The 21,011-nt window shown below is 39.3% G+C and overlaps 1 protein-coding gene across 1 annotated transcript; it reads left to right on the forward strand.

The window, feature by feature from the left end:
* The first annotated feature begins 320 nt into the window (after window positions 1-320).
* On the forward strand, window positions 321-19,772 carry METTL11B (methyltransferase like 11B). The gene is made up of 4 exons (XM_027565952.1): window positions 321-589; window positions 11,804-11,979; window positions 17,145-17,394; window positions 18,144-19,772. Exons 1-4 carry the CDS (start codon window positions 436-438, stop codon window positions 18,413-18,415), a joined length of 852 nt encoding a protein of 283 aa, XP_027421753.1. The 5' UTR covers window positions 321-435; the 3' UTR covers window positions 18,416-19,772.
* The last annotated feature ends 1,239 nt before the right edge of the window (window positions 19,773-21,011 follow it).

Consider the following 21,011-nt stretch of genomic DNA (forward strand, 5'->3'; position numbering starts at 1 on the left):
ACTGGATCTCCCGCAAAATATTCATGACTCTTTGAAATGGAAATGAGGCTCTTCCAATTTAGGAATCAAATTAAAGAAAGTATTCAGGGTGTTAGCAGGCTGTGCTCCTGCTTGTTTGAAGTGGGAGCTAAAGGAGGGAGGTGTGCTTTTCCCTGGATGAAGCAGGATCTCTCTCAGCCTGGTTTCATCTTTACTTAGCACCTGCTGGCCAGGAGTGGTGTCGCCCGAGCAATCAGACAGTAGACGTGCCAAGAGTCTGACCTCCCTGTGTCTGCTGCCCCTCCCCCCAGCCCCATGACACTTCTCCTGATATAGATGGACAGGGGTTGGTTTAAAATGACAGTCTCAAGTTCGTGTAGAAAGAGAAAGTTAATTCAAAGAAACTGTCAGGCAAGCTTCCTCTCTCTGTAGGAATAATTATTATCCCCTTTCACCATGGCCCACCTGGGAGCCCACTTTGCCTTCAGATCCCGCTGGCAGAAGACCGATGATGAACTCTGTCGACATAGCATGTCCTTTATTCTTCACAAAGCCATTTGCAATGACTTCTTTCAGAGCTATCTCTACCTGCTGGAAAATATTCCCCTGGGTAAGTGAGTCAGAGCTCCTAGATAAGGGATAAGAAATGACTGGAGCCACTATGTGAGGTTGTGGGGCTTTTCCAAAAGGAATTAGAACAAGGACACTTTTCAGATAAAAAGGACCCACAACCATTTAAATGGGCTTAAATGTTTCAATGGCATTCTTTTATGGAGAGTGCAAAATCAAGTGCTGCCTGGAAGGTCAAGCCTCTATTTTGGGACTTCCATGCACCACAGACATGAGTAACTTGCTTCTCTGGGTGTTGGCTGCCTGAATATCAGCCTTGTAGAAATGAATTTCTTGAGTTTGAAAGGACATTTTTAATATTTGCAAAAGTTTAGAGGTGAGTAAATTAGGTAACTCAAAGATGAGAATATTAATGCAATAGCATATCAACTCACAATTAAAAAGAATGGCTGAACAATAATAGATCAAGGTTGTTGGGGTGAGTGTGTGTCTGCATGTGTATGCATGAGCACACACTCCACATAATGCTTTCTGGCCTTTCTGAGTTACAATAATAGTCTGAGAGCTTAAAGGAGCTGATTTTAGTGTGATCTTTGAATGTTAAGAAAAAAACTGGGCAGTAGTCTGTCTCCATTATAGTTATTTCCTCTAGTTTTCAGGGAACTGGACAATAGGGCAACATAAAGCTTATCTGGTTTGTCTACACTGCTTTTCTCAGCCTGTGTGAAAGTGGTTAGTTAAGCGCACTCTTAACAGCCCTGAAGAGGAAATAACTTGTGATTAAAGAGTGAAGTATCCCCTTTGATTTATATTCCCCCAATGAAAGCAGGAGCAGTATGTTTCACCCCAGTCTGTTTTCTTAAGTTTGCTGAAAGCCCCATTGTACACTTGATGTGGGCAGGCTTTCCAGATGGGCAAGGAGCTACATAATTCTTTGTGTTGCATTCAAGACTATATTACCAGCCTACCAAGGTCACTTTCTAAGTCCATTTCTGAGGGGAATCTTTAATTCTAGATATACAAATGACTTCATCTCACATATATACATATATATATATTCCTTATACAAATTTCTCATTTATGACTTTATTTGATCCTCATACCCACATGATGAGATAGATAGGGTCAGCATTATTACTTTCCTATGCACCTTCTCACTCCTGTCCCCTATACTATTTTTTTAAAATGAGGAAAAGAAAATTCAGAGATGATGAGATCAGTCTAGATAGGTCTCACCTAGATACCAAAGCAAGAACCAGGGCTCTTTCTGGTAGATCACATTTTGTTGTTCAGTCGTTAAGTTGTTCCCGATTCTTTGTGACCTCATGGACTGCAGCACTTCAGGCTCCACTGCCCTTCACTGTCTCCTGGAGTTTGCTCAAATTCATATCCTTTGTGTTGGTGATGCTACCTAACCATCTCATCCTCTGCCACCCTCTTCTCCCTTTGCCTTCAATCTTTCCTGGTTTCAGGATCTTTTCCGAGTCCATTCTTTGTGTCAGGTGGCCAAAGTATTGGAGCTTCGGCTTCAGCAACAGTCCTTCCAATGAATATTCAGAGTTGATTTCCTTTAGGACTGACTGGTTTGATCTCCTTGCAGTCCGTGGGACTCTCATGAGTCTACTCCAGTGCCATAATTCAAAAGCATCAATTTTTCAGTGCTCAACCTGCTTTAGGATCCAAACTCTCTGATCTACCCATAAGTAATTCCTTTAGGACATAGTCGACATCTCATCTGTATCCAAATGGAAAAATTAGAGCAGTTTATTTGGAAGATGATGATGTTCTGACCACTCCATATATTTTGTCAGACCACTGGAGACACTGTTTGGACGATATCTCAGTAACAGTAGCTTGTTGGCTCATGTTGCGTTAGTCTGGCGAAATATATAAATTCAATAACTTATGAGAGATTTGCTAAGGGGTAGATGACTGCCAAATTTTAAAAATAATTATTAGAGATTAAACTCCATCTCTGAAAGTAGCTAAAGATGAATTTAAAAGACCCCAATAAATATTTATGAGAAAAATTAAATGGCCTCTTACTAATAATTAATTGCAAGTTTCCAACACCCTGAGTCCAAATTCTGGCACTGCTACTGATAGAGAAATCACCCCTGCAAGTTGCTAAACTCTGAGCATCATTTTCCTCAAAACTGTGGGGCTGTTGGAATATTAAATGCAATTATATGTGTGAAACTCATCAATGCTCAGTAAGCAGTAGCATTTCATTTCCTTCCTTAGAACCAGCTCTCTTTTAAAGTCACCACACAGCCTTCCTTAGAACAGGCATTACCAATGATAAGCTTAATTCGCTGTATGAGAGTTTTCAGGCTCCAGTGGATATTAATGTTTTCACTTTGGAAGTAAAACTCAGCCACTGGAAGCACTCCTTCCCCAGCCCCCACTGAGGTGTTTTAGAGTTGGCTTCCCCTCCTCTTGATGATTTCAAGACTTCATAGAAATGAAAATAAAGCCCTTCTTTTAAAAGACTGGGGAGCCCTACTGTAGCATCTACACAGAGAGTTTTTTGTTTGGAGTAATTATGGGAAGAATGGCTGCTAACCAGACTCTTTGATTCCTTCTTTCTTCCTTCCTCCCTCCAACTGCCTGCGTTAAGCAGTCAGCCTCACACCAGCTCACTGTGAAGTGACATTCAGTCATGGGGACGCTTGCTGAAATATCCCTGGCTAAGTTCAGTGATTCCTGGAGAAGCAAGAGCATGCATATTCAAAGTCTCCAATGGAATTCTTAGCTATGCCATTGACTATGACAGGTCTTCACAAAGAAATGGAAACATGCTTGTTACTATTCTCAGTGAAGTGAAGTGAAGTGAGGTCACTCAGTCGTGTCCGACTCTTTGTGACCCCATGGACTGTAGCCTATCAGGCTCCTCTGTCCATGGGATTTTCCAGGCAATAGTACTGGAGTAGATTGCCATTTCCTTCTCCAGGGGATCTTCCCGACCCAGGGATTGAACCTGGGTCTCCCACACTGTAGACAGATGCTTTACCGTCTGAGCCACCAGGGAAGTCTGCTAATCCTCTCAACATCTGTATTAGGTGGTGGGGTTATTTTCTCTCTCCTGAATCTGAGGAACTGATCCACAGAGGAAGTAAGTAACTGGCCAAAGATCACACGGTGATGAGTGTGGAGCAGGATTAGAAGCCAGGCCAGTTGAGCTTTTTAACCACAATATCATGCTGCCTCTCAGTGTAAATGGCAACTTGACTAGTGAAGGGATCACTACAAGTTTTACCAAAATTTTCCAACTGACAGGAATATAAAAAACAGTCCATGAGGAGCACTGGCTTTCTACTGAAGAAATCAGAAAGATGGGTGAGCCAGTGAATGGGTTCATATAATCTAGTTATACCAGCCCAAATTCAGCTAGAGGCCTGGAGTGAATGAATTTGTCACAGGTGGCTGTTTGTGAACAAATGGGAAGTAGAGTAGGAAAACAATTTAGGTAAATCTCCAGTTTGTATAACAGTGTGGGCCTGTATACAATCCAACTTGGAGGTGTACACATAAGCCAACTCCTCAGTAATTCTTCTAGCACTATCCACAGCATATTTTTAAGGACACAGAAGTCAGTGAATATTTATTCACTATATATTGTGCAAGAATCTATTACTCCTGGACATTGTTAAAGGCTTAGTCTAACTTCGCACTTAGAATAATACTTCCAAGCAGTTTAGCAAAAGGAACAAAGGCTTTGCATTTAAATAATTTGGGTTAGGACCTGGGTGTGACACTTCTTTTCTCTATAATATGGAGCATGTTACTAAATTTTTCAGATTTTTTTCATCACTTACCTGTAAAATAGTGATTACAATTCCAGTTTTTGTGAGGACTAAGAGAGATGACATGAAAGTGCCTTGGCATAATGTCAGGCACATGGGAGGTACCTATTAATGGTTATTAACTCCCCTTCACTTACCCTTTTAAAATAATTAGGCTCTGAGGAAGAAATTGAGAACAATGGTCACAACTTTGCTGTCACAATTAAAACCTAGAATTAATAAAAACATTCCCTAAAATACACTGCTGCTGCTGCTAAGTCACTTCAGTCATGTCCAACTCTGTGTGACCCCATAGACAGCAGCCCACCAGGCTCCCCCGTAACTTCCAAATGAAACTCAGCATACAACTTTTGGCATTTTTCAAGTTGATTTCATCCCTGTGGAAAGCATGGCTGCACAACTCACTGTGCAGTGATACATTTTCCGAAGGTTTATTGTTGCCTTTGCAATACCAATTATGTAAGACCATTTTTCATTTTAAAGAAATGAAGAAGTGGATCGTTTTCCTTTCTTTAGCAGACCGTCCTATACACAGTACTAAATGGGTAAAATATGGATTTTGAATTTAAATAGAACTAGGTTTAAATCCCAGTTATGTCACTCACTATTTGGCAATTTCTTTAACCTCCTGATGCCCTCTTTTCTTCTGTAGATAGTCACGTCTATCTTATATATTCGGTGAGATATAAATGCTAGCATATATAGTACATATATACATGTTTGATCAGTGATGATTACTATTTTTTTATTATTTAGGTTTGCCTAATTAGGAAAATCAATTTATCCTCCTATAGTTTTTCATTAACCACAAAAAGTGTGACCTATGTGTGATTATGTCGTGTGTGCGTGCATGTGCTCAGTTGTGTCAGACTATTTGCGATTCCATGGACTGTAGCCTACCAGGCTCCTTTGTCCATGGAATTCTCCAGGCAAGAATACTGGAGTGGGTTGGCTATTCCCTATATCCATCCACTACTTTGTTGAACCTGTTATCCAAAGAACTAAAAACTAGACAATATTCATTTATTCAGTGAACACTCAAAGGAGGCCTGCTGTGGGTCAGCAGGATGGTAAGTCCTGGGGTTATAAGGAAAATAAGATAGAGCTTTATCCTGAGAGTTTAATGTAGGAGAGAGACCCGCACAGATAATCTTTGTGGAACGTGGGGACATGACAGGCATCACTACAGGATGCTGCAGAGGGAGGTCCAGAGGAGGCCTGGTGACTGCTGGATCAGCTTCTGACTCTTCCGATGTAGAATCTCACCATGAAAACTCTGTCCCCAGTATCTTTGTATTCTGACCTTTTCACATTCAACAGCGGGTTAGGTAGAACACTGAAATAGGAATTAGAGAGGAAGCCATTTGGCCAAGTGGGCAGGGGACATGACGTGCAGCAGGAACTTGTATACATCCTTGCTGGGGTGGGGAAAGTGTATTTTCCCTCCTTCCTCACCTTTCTTTACTTGTGTTTGAAGGCTGAAAAGGATTTGTGTGCTCAGTTGTGTCTGACTCTTTGTGACCCTATGGACTGTAGCTCACCAGGCTCCTCTGTCCATGGAATTTCCTAGACAAGAATACTGGAGCAGGTTGCCATTTCCTCCTCCAGGGGATCTTCCTGACCCAGGGATTGAATCTGTGTCTCCTGTGACTCCTGTATTCATCGGTGAAATCTTTTCCACTGAGCCACCTGGGAAGCCCTGAAATAGTCCTCAGTCGAAAAAGAAAAAGCCCACTAAAACTTTCAGGGTTGAGAGTGCATTACTTTACAGGCAAGGAACCCCTGACTCCTAAAGCATTCAGGGAAGAAATAAAACCTAGAGGGACTCTCAGTGTAATTCTAAGGCTTGTTAATGATGACTTTCTAGCATTCTGGCACACACAGACCTTTGGATTCTACCAGAAACACTGATAAAATTCCACTCCCTCCTACCCTTTCTTGTGGATGAGAAAACTGACAAGACTTTGGTGTTTTTTAGATTCCACAAATAAGTGAGATCATACATTATTTATCTTTCTCTGTCTGATTTATATAATTTAGTATAATGCCCTCGAGGTCCATCTATGCTGTCACAAATGGCAGAATTTTCTTCCTTTTATGGCTGAGTAATACTCTATTGTGCCTAGACACATTTTCTTTCCTTCCTCCCTTCCTTCGTTAAATTTTTACTGTCACTTCTTTAATGGCTAAATTGAGAAGTGATCACCTACAAATCTCTCTTATGGAAGACCTTATACTTCCTAAAGACATCTCCATTTCTTTCCTCTTATAAATAAAAGACTAACTTGATCCAGTATTGTATCTCAAATCATTTCAAACTTACTGTTTAAATCTAGCCTATATATCCTCTGAAGACTTTTAGGTCAATTTCCAGTTGACAAACAGGTCTAATATCTAGAATAAAGTCTAAAAGAGTTATATCCAACTCTACTAAAAAAAACAAACAAAAAAGGAAAATAGAGAAGGTACTCAGCAAGCATAAACACTATGCTCTCAACAAATCTTTCTTAGAGAGTTCACAAGATCTTTGTTCTTCTTCAGGGCAAATTCACACGTACTTTATTTTTCTTTTTGTAACCTTGGAAATTGCTTGGAAGTTCAGCTTATAATGTAGGTCAAGAAATAAGCACCATGTTATATCAAGAGCTAATAGAGTGTCTAGCCTCTGGTTTAGACTATACTAGGTGTCACAAAAACATTGCAATCCCACAAGAATAAGCCACTAGATGTATTCTATAATAAAAAGATATAGGCTGATATTTGATTACCTTATCAATCAACTGGCACCATTGCAGGAGCTATCAGGAGGGGAGTACCTGGGGCTGGACATTACACCTCATATATCTTTTTAGTGAAATGTTCCTGTCAATTAGGTGACAAGCCCATAACCATAAAAACTTACCTATTGAGTCTGACCCCTGCTGAGCTTGGCATTCACTTGTGGTCTAAACGTTGCTGGCATAATGGACCATTCCCATTTCCAGATTAAAGGTTTTAATAAACTCCACCAACTAGTTGACTTAAGCAGGTGATGATGAGAGTGGTTGTTTTGCTGCTTTGGTTGGATCAACAAGAGAGCACTGGGCTGTGGCTTACCTGTGGCTTGCCCCAGAAGCATTCGTCTCTGGGAAGACTTTGTGAGCTGTGATTTCTTAACCTCATTTTCTGAGACATCCAGACAAATTTGGAACAGTCATGTTTTTTTGGCATGGTGATGCTTAATTTTTTCTGTCCCTGTTGAATTTATAAGCATTAATTTTATTCATTATATGTCATTGTTGACATAACACTTTACTGAGTGCTAGGGAAGGGGGACTGGTGTCGGTTCCCAATGATTTTGAACATGAGGGCATTCCTTTTAAAGTTATATTTTCTCAATCAGATGCTCACTTGTATATAAAATGTCAAAAAATCTATATATTTATTAATAGTTTTAAAAGGTTTGTATTTTTAAAATGACAATCTATTGTTCAGTTCAGTTCAGTTCAGTTCAGTCACTCAGTCGTGTTCGACTCTTTGCGACCCCATGGACCGCAGCATGACAGGCCTCCCTGTCCATCACCAGCTCCTGGAGTTTACCCAAACTCATGTCCATTGAGTCAGTGATGCCATCCAACCATCTCATCCTCTGTCGTCCCCTTCTTCTCCTGCCCTCAATCTTTCCCAGCATCAGGGTCTTTTCAAATGAGTCAGCTCTTCACATCAGGTGGCCAAAGTATTGGAGCTTCAACTTCAACATCAGTCCTTCCAATGAACATCCAGGACTGATCTCCTTTAGGATGGACTGGTTGGATCTCCTTACAATCCAAGGGACTGTCAAGAATCTTCTCCAACACCACAGTTCAAAAGCATCAATTCTTCTGTACTCAGCTTTCTTTATAGTCAAACTCTCACATCCATACATGACTACTGGACTATTTATTAATAGTTTTAAAAGGTTTGTGTTTTTAAAATGACAATCTATTGTATAATTAACATATATAGGAAATATAGTATATAATATTGTTAGTCTCTAGAAAATAACATACATGGGTTCTGATTCCTATATTCCTTTTAGCAAATTCATGATCACTCAAGGGTCCAAATATTGGCCTCAGCGTCTTCAAGGTAGGAAATAATGATGTAACTCCACAGATGAAATATACTACAATGGATAGAAGTAGGGTTTATTGGATTTTTAACTTTTAGAATAAAAATTTGGAACTATGTAACCGTTATTCAATTCAGAGCCATGTGGTACATTAATCCACCGTCACAATCTTGGTGTTCCTAGTAAAGTTTAAATAGATTCTCTTTTCTTATACTCCTTCTATGTACAATTATGTCATATTTTGGTTTGCTTCATATCCTGATTGTAACATGTTTTTATACAGTTGTATATTTTACTTGGAGCATTCAACTGTCTTTTATTTTTGTTGAGGTTAAAAATATGTCTTCCTAAGGATATTACTCATGTCTTCTCACTTCTTCCCTACTATCTATTGCCCAGAATCCAGTTCATTCTATTTCCTGAAGATATTTTTTAAGCCAGTGCTTTCTGTTGTAGTATAAACTGATTTCTTTCTAGATCTAATAATATCTACCATTTTGGGATTTCTTTTCATTGGATTCCTGGGTTAATTTTGTTGTCTTTCATGATATATCTTCTCAATTTTAACCCTCACTGAGCTGGAATATAGCTTTGAGAAACTTCTGAAGAATGAATATGGGAGGTAAATATTCTCTCACCATTTGAATGGTAATATATTTTAGCTTCAAAATAATTTTCCCTTAAAATATTGATGACACTGTTTTTCAGTGTTTGTGATGAGATCTGTGTTATAAGCCTGAGTCTACTCCTTTGAATATACAGCTGCCAGGTAAACTATGAGGTCAGTTAAATTTGAAATTAAGATATGCTAAGTCGTGTCCGACTCTGTGCGACCCCATAGACGGCAGTCCACCAGACACCCCCGTCCCTGGGATTCTCCAGGCAAGAACACTGGAGTGGGTTGCCATTTCCTTCTCCAATGCATGAAAGTGAAAAGTGAAAGTGAAGTCGCTCAGTCGGGTCTGACTCTTAGTGACCCCATGGATTGCAGCCTAACAGGCTCCTCCGTCCATGGAATTTTCCAAGCAAGAGTACTGGAGTGGGGTGCCATTGCCTAGTCCGGAATTTAAGATAATCAACAAACAATTTTTTAGTAAAACTATGTCCCATGCAATGTGTGGTATTTTGAGCATATTTATACTAATAAATTATCCATTGATTATCTAAAATTCAAAAGTAATTGTATGTCTTATATTTTTATTTGCTAACTCTGGCAACCCTACTTGAAAGTCAGCAAACTTTTCCCCTGTAAATAACTTAATAATCTTCTCATTACTCTTGGTGTTTTGAAATTTCCTAAAGATATGTATGAATGTGACATTAATTATTTTTGATAAAAATTTTCATAAATAAAAATATTTTTATTTACATAAAGTATATTTAAGTATTTTTAATTAATGTATTTACTTTAATTGGAGGGTACTTTACAATATTATGGTGGTTTTTGCCATACAGTGACGTGAATCAGCGAGGTTTTTAAAATCCATATTGCTTAGTGCTCTTGGACCTTACAATCTCTTTCAGCTTGAGAAATTTTATCTGTTTTTTCTGTAATAATTTTCTTCTCTTCATTTTCTGTTTTTGAGAATCTTAATTAGCTTGATGTTGGGTCTTCTGAGTTAAATCTTTATAGCTTTAATATTTTTACTTGTGTTTTCTGAATCTACCTTTTCCTTTATGTCCTGATTTGTTTACTCAATGTTAACTCCAAATGTTTACTCAATATTAACTCCAAAGTTTTTGGTAATCAAAATTTTAATTTCTAAGAATTCTTTATTATGTTTTACATTGCCATTTTCTTGACATCTTATCTTCAATTTATGATGCACCTGTTCTCGTATCTCCTCATGGATAAAAATTTTTGCTTGGTTTTGGTTTAAATTCTCATTAATTTCCTGGATTATTTCTATTTCCTTTGAAGTCAGTTTTGATTGTTTATCTCTCTTTTGTTTTTCAGACATTCACCCTCATGTATTTGGAAGTCATTTTTTAATCCATGGTTAGGGATGAAGGACAAGGTAAAGGAGTTTAGGTGGTGGAGAAGATTTCCTCTGTTACATACTTCTCCACTGAATAGAAAGGATGCCCAGGAGCTCTACATATGCCAGTTGACTTTACCAGACTCTGATGAATGTAAGCAGATGAGGTGCCTGGAACCTTCTATATGCCAGAATTACTATTTTGGGATCCCAACACTAATGGGTCTAGTTCTCCTTTTTTTCTTTTTTTAGAGAAGAGACTATTTACCCCCCTTAGATTATAGCTGTGCTGCTTGTCACTTTTGGGAGGAAGTACATTGGTCACCTCCCAGTTGGCCTGCAGGCAGATTTTAAATTAACTTTTACTTCCTTTGCAGATGTCCTGAGCTGTAAATTATATAGTTTTGTTCCATCTGCTTTTTGTCTTCCAGAAATTTGTTGAAATCATGAATTTATTGGCAGTCCCTCCTCATTTTCTTCATTGTTACAGATTGAGTTTATTAAAACAATTCATGGGGAGTATTGGGAATGAGAGAAGACAAATGGATGGATTCAGCTTATAATCTTGAACAAGAAATTCCTCCCTTTCATCTCACTTTCTATCATTTCCTTCTGAATGCTCTCTAATGAACATATTTTATATCTGCAAGGATGCATTTTAATTTACAAATCACATTTAAGTGCATGCTCATTTACCTTTCAGAAGTGGGAACACATGTTTTTATAAAAATAAATGTTTAAAAATAATACCTCACTTCTTTTCTGAAATAATGACATAGTATATGTGAATGTGCCTAGTATAATACCTAGTACAAAATAGTTGCTCAAAAAATATTATACTTTTTAGTATTTTATTTTCAGAACTTAGGGGTCAAGCACATTTTCTGTTATGTTGGTACAAAGAGATATATGGGTATGAATTGCTTGAAAAAGAAATGAAAAAAATACCTATCCCTAATCTACCTTGTGGTTAGAAGTAAGGATTAGTGATCAAATTTCCATAAAATATTTTAAGGTCAAAGATAAAACTTACTGTGAAACTTGTGAAATTATTTATTCTACTGTAGCAAACACTATTGAATACTTTTAAACACAGTGACAAGCTATTTTTAAAATTAAACTCTAGGTTTATTAAATCATGAAAATGCCACGACTGTGATTTATACATGACCCACCTGAAGATCATAGGGGTTGAGAAGTTTACCCAAGGTTAAATAGCAAGTAAATAACTGAGCTAGAGCTCAAGCCCAGATCTTCTGACATCAAACGAATACCCTTTCCTCCATACCACAGATTTGCAGGCTTCTAAGAGGAAATTCGCTGCATGATAAGAATGAACTTGTTCTGTCACTTAAATATTAATAATGTTTTATTTTCAGTGAAACTGTATGCTTTAACAAGTCAAGTAATCAATGGTGAGATGCAGTTCTATGCCAGAGCTAAACTCTTCTATCAAGAAGTACCAGCTACAGAAGAGGGTATGATGGGAAATTTCATTGAATTGTCCAACCCAGATATCCAGGCCTCTCAGAAATTTCTCAGGAAATTTGTTGGGGTGAGTATCCAACTGTAGTTTGATTAGGAAGCAAAGTTCTTGCAAACAATGAGCTCACAGGCTTCTGTGTTGTTGCTTCAGTCATATGAAAGCCAAATGGGTGAGCCATGGGTTTAGTGTGAAAGCCTGTTTTAAGAGGTTCAAAAAGGATGGGGCACATTAAATGACTGGTTTATCCTAGTTGGCATCACTCTCCTAGCACCAGCTTATTTCTTATGCTTCAGGGGAAGGTGAACTAGCAGTGTTAATATTACAAGTAGTAGATTAAGAAGACTTCTCTTTCAGATCCCATAGATAAGCAGTTGACACTCAGATGACCGATGAGAAATCATGCCATTTGGGATCTTGGGGTGATTTATTGAGTCTCTGTAATAAAAACTCAATGTTGTAGGGAAATGCAGGCTTATGTTTAGTTTAAAAATGATAAGTATAGTAGAATATCTTTATATTGTTTTCTACACACTTGAGACATTGCCTTGAAAAACTGTGATCCCTTTATAGATTTGGTGTTGGGTAAAACTCCACTTCCATACTTTCAGGCCACATGGAGATGGGTCATATACTTTAGGGGCCAGAATCTTGGGCCCCAGAGTCATTATGGTTCTTCTTACAGTGTAAGCCACCTTGGGTTTACTCCTTAAATTCTCTTAAACCTCAATTTTCTTACCTGTGTCTAGAGTATAACCACAGAACATATCTTGTAGGATAATGTGAAGCTCAAATGAGATAATATATGTCAAATATTTACTTTAGTGCACATAATTATTATGCAATAGAGCTCATTTATTGCTACTACTACTAACAAGCTTTCATATAATTCAGTCATTGTATTTTTTGGAGCTTCATTTAGGGGCTTCCCTGGTGGCTCAGGTGGTAAAACATCTGCCCACGATGCAGGAGACCCAGTTTCAATCCCTGGGTCGGGAAGATCCCCTGGAGAAGGAAATGGAACCCACTCCAGTACTCTTGCCTGGAAAATTCCATGAATGGAGGAGCCTGGTAGGCTACAATCCATAGAGTTGCAAAGAGTTGGACACAGCTGAATGACTTACTTTCACTTTTTCATTTAGTTTTTAGAACAGACAACCCACATAATAAAGCTGCTGTTGGTTCTACTGAGAACAAAGTCCTAACTAGCAAACAGGTTTTGTTCCAATTCACTATGAAGTTATTCATCTGAAATTTGGACTCCATTTTATTCTGATGAAGGAACCATTAAGAATATTACAAATATTTGGGATTAAGTTGTCAACCTATTTAGAAGCATAATATTAATAGTTTCCCTAGTGTTGAGGTGAGGTTCACTTTTTATCCAACTTTCTCTGAAGTACCCTTTGCCTGAATATAGAAAAATAGAATCAGGATGGAGCACTCACTGGGGCAAAGTGTCTGGACATCAACTGTGGCCATAAAGGACTACAAAACTAGAGATGATGGCTGGGGTTATTTATAGATCAGGTTAACCTGGAATATTTTAAAATCAGTGTTACTGACTGACTTCACCGAGCACTTTATCTGAGATAGTCACTCTGATGAGCACTTTAGAAGTACTATCTTATTGTTCTTCATAATAATTTTGGTAGGTAAGTACTATTATTATTTCTCATTTTCATGGTTGGGGAAACTGAGGCTTCTAGAGATTAAGTACATTTTCAAGGTTACACAGTTGGTAAGAGACAGATCTGGGACTCATGCCCGACAAGGTCTGTCTGATACCAAATTCCCAGCTCTTATCCACGACATATTTTTTCTATTTGTCTCATGAAGCAGAAAAATCCCTGCTCTGTGTGCGTGTGTGTGTGTGTGTGTGTGTGTGTGGACCACAGACCTCAACTCTCCCCCAATCTGGCGAAGGGCAATCCTTCCTGCTCGCCTCGAGGTGAGGCTGACTTTGATCCCAGTGCATTTCAGAAGCTTAGTTAGTAATCCGGCTGTCTTGTCACTCCATGTGGAATGCCAAACTGACCACAGGGATGCTGGTCAGACAGAGCCCATACACAGGCCCACAGACCTGGGAAAGGAAACAGGCTTCTGCTGGCATATTTATGTTGGAAATGAGTAGTCTGCTTTTTTCAAACAAATATAAGGAGTCCTTCTTAGTAGACAAGGCTCATTGTGAAGCTGTGACCTCAAAGTACAAACATAGTCTTTTTAAAGAAATGATATTTTGGTACTTTGACCTTAATAATATGCTAAATTAGTATCCAGGTCAAGATACAAGGAGTTTGGGAACATGAGTATCTGACATGATTTATCCTTATGTCAACTGGGAAAAGGCAGATTGTTTAATTTAAAGTTTTGCTTTCCTTTCAACACTTAGTGATCTGGGACAGTGGGAAAACACTTTTAAACTTGTTGCAAATGTGCTTACTTTAGCAAATAAACAAACGATACCAAGATAATATCAGTGGCAAAACTGATAACATTCCTTACTTTTAGCTTTTTGAGGGGAAAGTAAAAATTTATAAAAAGGAATTGGTATTTGATGGTTTTATCTCTTGATATTTCTCAGAGATTGGATGACTGAAAAATTGGGGGCTAACTGTATTTCACGGTTTTTATACAGTGGTATTTAACACTTTATTTTCAAACTCCAATGGAAAGAAGGTAAAATAATATTCTTTGACACAAAAGACATAGGCAGAATCAAAATGAAAATGAAATTTCTTAGAGTATTTTACTGTTTTATATAAATCCAAAAATATGAAGATAATAAATAATAAGATAATAAATAATAAGATAATTAAAGTTCTGAAATCACACATTTATGTGGTTTTGGTCACATTCACGGAGGTGCATCAAATTTCAATCCAAGCACAGTAATAAGCAGCCAGAGTGTCCAAGAGAGTAGAGATGTTGTCCCAGAGGTCAGTCTTTAAATGTCTCTTCTCAGAGGCACAGCATGAGGATGAGAGAAAGAGGAAAAAACTTGGTGCCAGGATATGCGAGGCTGTGCCAAACACGGGGAACGGCATGGAATGAAGACAACTAGGCGGTAGCGGTGAGGGGCAAAAGTGCACAAGATTTGAGGAAAAGGCATCTTTTGTGTTTTTATATAACAGTTTTTGTATATTTGTGTATTCGTGCGTACATATGTGCTCAGTCACCTCAGTCGTGTCTGACTCTTTGTGACACATTGGACTGTAGCCTGTCAAGCTCCTCTGTCCATAGGGATTCTCCAGTCAATACTGGAGTGGGTTGCCATGCCCTCCTCCAGGGGATCTTCTCGACTCAGGGATTGAACCTGCGTCTCTTATGTCTCTTGCACTGGCAGTAGGGTTCTTTACCACTATAACCACCTGGGAAGGCCAATTGTTTTGTATATTGTTTTGAAACTGTTGTTTCAAGGATAGCTACAGTCAAATATCATACAACATAAACACACACATATACATATATATATATACATATATACACATGTTTATTTCATAGATATATACTGGTTGTGTGTGTGTGTGTATGTATGTATATTACTTTATAGAAGCAAATTTGAGAAGGTTTTCATTGGCTGATATCCTCCTATCTCTACTCACTATTCATCTTTCACTGTCAGTTAATTGAATTCAGAATTTTACTTTTAAAAAGTTTAAGGGCTTTTTGTCCAATAAGTCATGTGATTTCTGATACAAAAGCAGAAACAATTTTTAGCGTGAAAAGAGACAGGGGGACTTTGCTGCAACTACCTTTTATCCTCATAAATGTGCTATATGCCATAGAGGCTGAGTTTGAAGCGAAATTCTGGCCTGAGAATGGAACAGATTGCGTTTCCTCAGCTCAGGTCCTAACAATTATCTTCCACACGAGAATAGTAGATAATTCAGAGCCCTCAAAATCAGTTTTGAAAAACATAAATTTTAATCATCCACCCCAGTATGAATTGAAATGTGTTCACTGCATGAGTTTGAAAAGCAATTTTAAACCTCTGAAAGATTCTCTCTGCTTTGCTCTCTCTCTTTTTCTACAAGGCAATAAGCTACAGTGCAGGTCCATTTGCTATGGATTTGACTCAAATTGGCAATTAACAAAGTTCTACTTCAGAGAAGGCGATGGCACCCCACTCCAGTACTCTTGCCTAGAAAATCCCATGGACGGAGGGGCCTGGTGGGCTGCAGTCCATGGGGTCGCTAGGAGTCAGACACGACTGAGCGACTTCACTTTCACTTTTCACTTTCATGCACTGGAGAAGGAAATGGCAACCCACTCCAGTGTTCTTGCCTGGAGAATCCCAGGGACGGGGGAGCCTGGTGGGCTGCCGTCTCTGGGGTCGCACAGAGTCGGACACGACTGAAGCGACTTAGCATCAGCAGCAGCAGCAAAGTTCTACTTTCATAGGACTTTAAATGGCCCACTTCTTATAAAACATTACCTAGTTCTCAAACCTAAGACATTTTCTAAAATCTTATTTTTTAATTATTTGAAAGACCTATAATTGGATAAAATAAAGAAGGCAAAAACTAGACATGTTTGGATATGTTTTGAAAAAAGTCATTGAATGTTTTATAACTTGAGTCTGGCAGTGGGTGCAGGCATTCTAAAGTTGCTTCAGTGCTACGACTCTGTGCTACGGTATGGATTATAGCCTGCCAGGCTCCTCTGTCCAAGGGTTTCTCCAGGCAAGAATACTGGAGTGGGTTGCCATGCCCTCCTTCAGGGGATCTTCCCATCCCAGGGATTGAACCCATGTCTCTTATGTCTCCTGCATTGGCAGGGGGGCTCTTTATCACTAGTGCCACCTAGGAAGTCCACGGTGGTGGGTACATACCTGTATACATTTGTCCAGACTCCTTGAATGGTACATTTAAAACAGTACATTAAATTTTATGTGTGTGTGTATGTTAGTTGCTATGTCGTGCCCCACTCTTTGTGACCCCATGGACTGTAGCCTGCCAGGCTCCCCTGTCCACGGAGTTCTCCAGGCAAGAATACTCCAGGCAAGAATAATGAGTGGGTTTCCATTCCCTTCTCTAGGGGATCTTCCTGATGTAGGGATCAAACCGAGGTCTTTTGCATTGTAGGCAGATTCTTTACTGTCTGAGCCACCAAGGAAACTCACATTTAATTATATGAACTTGACCTAAATGAAGTTTACTTAAAGAGGTAACTGAGTGTCAAGACTCAGGGAGAATGTCTGTCATTGGAATGTTCCACAAGGTACCTTTCTGCAGGGGCCCGGGAGAGCTGGCACGGACTGTGCCTTGGACTGCGGCTCTGGGATAGGAAGAGTGAGCAAGCATGTCCTGTTGCCGGTTTTCAACACTGTGGAACTGGTGGACATGATGGAATCGTTCCTCCTCGAAGCACAGAACTACCTGCAGGTCAAAGGCGACAAGGTAGAAAGCTACCACTGCTATAGCCTGCAGGAATTCACACCCCCACTGGGAAGATACGATGTCATCTGGATTCAGTGGGTCATTGGTTAGTTCTGCATGGCATTGCATCTTCCCTTCTCCCCACTAACTGGAGGACTTGTGGAGGCAGAGCAAAGACACAAAGGGATATTTGGCTCTAGCTGCACTTAGAACAGTTAGCTAGTCTAACATATAATGCGAACTCCCCCCAAACTCTGGTCCTCTGGATTCTGCCCCTAACATCCACTGAACAAGGCTGGTGATTTCCATTCTTAGGATGGAGTGTCTTTGTGCCAACCTAAATCCTAGAAGAAAACTGAATATTTGAAAAACTTTAAAAAGTGTATCTCCATTATTGACAAACCTTGGCTTTCTTAGATTTAAATTCTCAGGAAATGAGATAGCAGTGAATGAGATTTTGGTCTGAGTGTGTGTGTGAGTGTGTGTGTGTGTGTGTGTGTGTGTGTGTGTAAGACACAGAGGAATAATGGCAGAGTTGAGCTGTTCAGCAGACATGGAGTGAATCCAAGGGATGAGGAATGGTTTATTTTGTGCCTGGCGGGTAGATAGACTAGGTTGGTATAATAGCTGTTTTACAGAGCGTGCACTGATTCTCCTCAAAGAGGATACCTGTCCTCTTACCTAAATTCTCAAAGCCTCCCACAACAAAACAATTCAGGCTATGAAATAATTCATGAATGAATGAACAAACAAGCTCCCGATTTGTAGCCTTGTGGCCGTTCAGTCTTGCCTACTCACCTCCTTCCCCACCCACCCTTTCATCCTGTTCCCCCATTTACTTGGCCTCACCTGTAGGGTACCTGACCGATAAAGACCTTCTTGCGTTTCTTTCCCGGTGCCGAGATGGCCTGAAGGAAAATGGCATCATCATACTGAAGGACAATGTGGCCCGGAAGGGCTGCATCTTCGATCTCTCTGACAGCAGCGTGACTCGGGACATGGACATCCTTCAGACCCTCATTAGGAAGAGTGGGCTGGTGGTGCTAGGCCAGCAGAAGCAGGACGGCTTTCCAGAGCAATGTGTCCCGGTGTGGATGTTTGCGCTGCACAGCGATGGAAGCTCCTGACCAGCTGCCGGAGTGAACGACTGCACTGCACAAAGGTGCATTGGGAAGAGTGGCTCTCCTCTGATTCACAAGTTACACCCCTTGTGATCCACGGAGGAATGAACAGAAGGGAGGCAATGTATGTTTTAAAATGGTTGATGTCACGTTTCCACTAATTATGTAAGTACATGCACACACGCTGTGACTTTTCCAAAAGATAAATGGAATGTGACATCTGGAAAAACATCTGAACTGTACCAGTGTACCCATAAAAACAGGAAAGGGAGCAACAGTCACAAAATAGAAACCGCATTGGTCTCTGAAGATTTGCATTAAAGAGTAGTTTAAGGTGGGTGGGATAAAGTCTAGACCACCTTTCTCTGCCCTCATGCTAGATACTTTATACTTCCTTCCTCTTTGGGAATATTACTTCTCTCAGACAAAAATCTCCCCTTAATTAAGAAAGCACCAGTCAAAATAACCTTGTTAAACAATTCCATTACTTAATTTTGTCTTTGGCAGAAAAAAAAAAATGTGGTTTCACTTTCTATTTTGGGTCAGTTTAGCTGCCCAATGATGTAATATGGATGCAATTTCATAACAGAAGTCTGCATTTCAGTGATGGGGAAGTGTCTCCTTTCAGGAGAAAATGTTTTACCCTTGAAATTTCAGCTGTGAACATGTAAGTGAATGTCATTGATAATCTAATTTTAGTCACTGGCTTCTAACACAACTTGCTTCATTGCAGTCGCTCCTGTTTCCTTGGTTGATAAGAATGTACACTGGAAAGAGATAGGAAATGGTAAACCTGAAAACTGAACTAACTGCATTAGTTTAATTAAAAATATCTAAAATCTTTCAAAAACAAAAATGTAACTTAATTTCTATTAGCAGAATGTTTAAATATAACTTCTATTTTATTTAAAATGCTCTAAAGTCTTCATGTGAAGGATTTGTCTTTTGATGTATTATATATTGAGTCTTCTATGAAATACAATCATTTTAAGTAAAGAAAGTCTGTTAAATGCATATGCTATCACCCTAAAATCATGTTTATAAGTGATAGCTCTAAATTAGGAGGAAAATAATTATTATAAAGCACTATGTTGATATAGCATGATTTAGTAGTCTGATTTTTATGTCCTGGAAAATTATGTCACTCTGCCACTGGCACCTTCCAGCTGCAGTATGTTATTCATAACATTTTAGGGTAATGTAACAGAATGTGAGTTAAAATCATTGCTGGAGAAACCAGAGACCAAAATTAAATAAAATGATGAATCATTACCAAACAGAATTATTATGACAAAACAAGAATTCTCATGTTTTCATCCTCTATGTATTGGAAAAAATTAACTAAATCTTCCTTTTCAGCCTATCCTAGGCATTTTCTACTTCTTTTACACTTAGCACCCTATTCTCTTACTTCTTGACTTTCTGCTTTGCAAGTACTCACATGCTGATAGACACAGTTGTCCATTCCTCAGCACCCTGGTTCCTGAGCTCAAGGAGGAAATAACATAATTGCCCCATTAATATGAACACATAATCTTTAACTCAGCTGAATCTTTGGAATAGATCAGCAGTCCCTTTTCTCTTCCTATGTCATTTTCTGTTCTTCTTAGAAAACTTCCAGATCTTTATTGTGCCACAAAAATTCCCAACTCCATATCTATTTTTCACTTAATTGATAAAGCAGAAATTAGGAAGTAAATTATACCAATATCTCCTCTCTATAACAAGTTAATAACTAGTACAAGGTAAAGGGAAGAGTGGGCTTTCCTGGTGCCTTGCAGTCAAGAATCTGCCTGCCAATGCAGAAGACATAGGTTTGGTCCCTGGATCTGGAAGATCCCCTGGAGAAGGAAAAGGCAATCCACTCCAGTATTCTTGCCTGGAGAATCCCATGGACATAGGAGTCTGGCAGGCTATATATCCATAGGGTCTCAAAGAGGTGGATACAACTGAAGCGACTCAGCATGCAGGGATGCGTGGACTGAAGTACACCAGGCTCCTCTGTCCATGGAATTCTCTAGGCAAGAATACTGGCGTGGGTTGCCATGCCCTCCTCCAGGGGATCTTCCTGACCCAGGGATTGAACACTCATCTCTTATGTCTCCCGCATTGGCTGGTGGGTTCTTTACTGTTAGCGCCACCGGGGAAGCCTGGGCTACAGTCCATGGAGTTGCAAAAGAGTCAGACATGATTTAGCAACCAAAGGAAAGAGTAGCTTGAGAGGTGAGGCCATCAGAGTCGGAGCATGCTGCCTGATAGTTAATGTGAAGGTTAGGATGTGTTTAAAGAATAATGGAAAGATCTGAGGTTACAAGGAAGGGGCTGAATTTTCTGGTCTTCTGAGTAGAGTCAAGGATGCTATAGAAGGAAGACATTTGGAGTGAGACCTACTCCAGCTGTCTTCAACAAGGCAAAGATATATCTGATGTTTATCAACACACCTGTGTTGTATGGTAAGTGACAATCTACATTAGTTCATAGTCCAAGTGCCTCCAAATCATTTGGGCAGTTTTTATAAAATAGAGATTCCCAGGCCCTGTCCCCATGATAATCTGATTCTGTGAAATGAGACCAAATAACTTGTATTTTTTAAGATCTCAAA

Source organism: Bos indicus x Bos taurus, chromosome 16 (assembly GCF_003369695.1).
Source record: "Bos indicus x Bos taurus breed Angus x Brahman F1 hybrid chromosome 16, Bos_hybrid_MaternalHap_v2.0, whole genome shotgun sequence".
In the NCBI taxonomy this organism is placed as follows: Eukaryota; Metazoa; Chordata; class Mammalia; order Artiodactyla; family Bovidae; genus Bos; species Bos indicus x Bos taurus.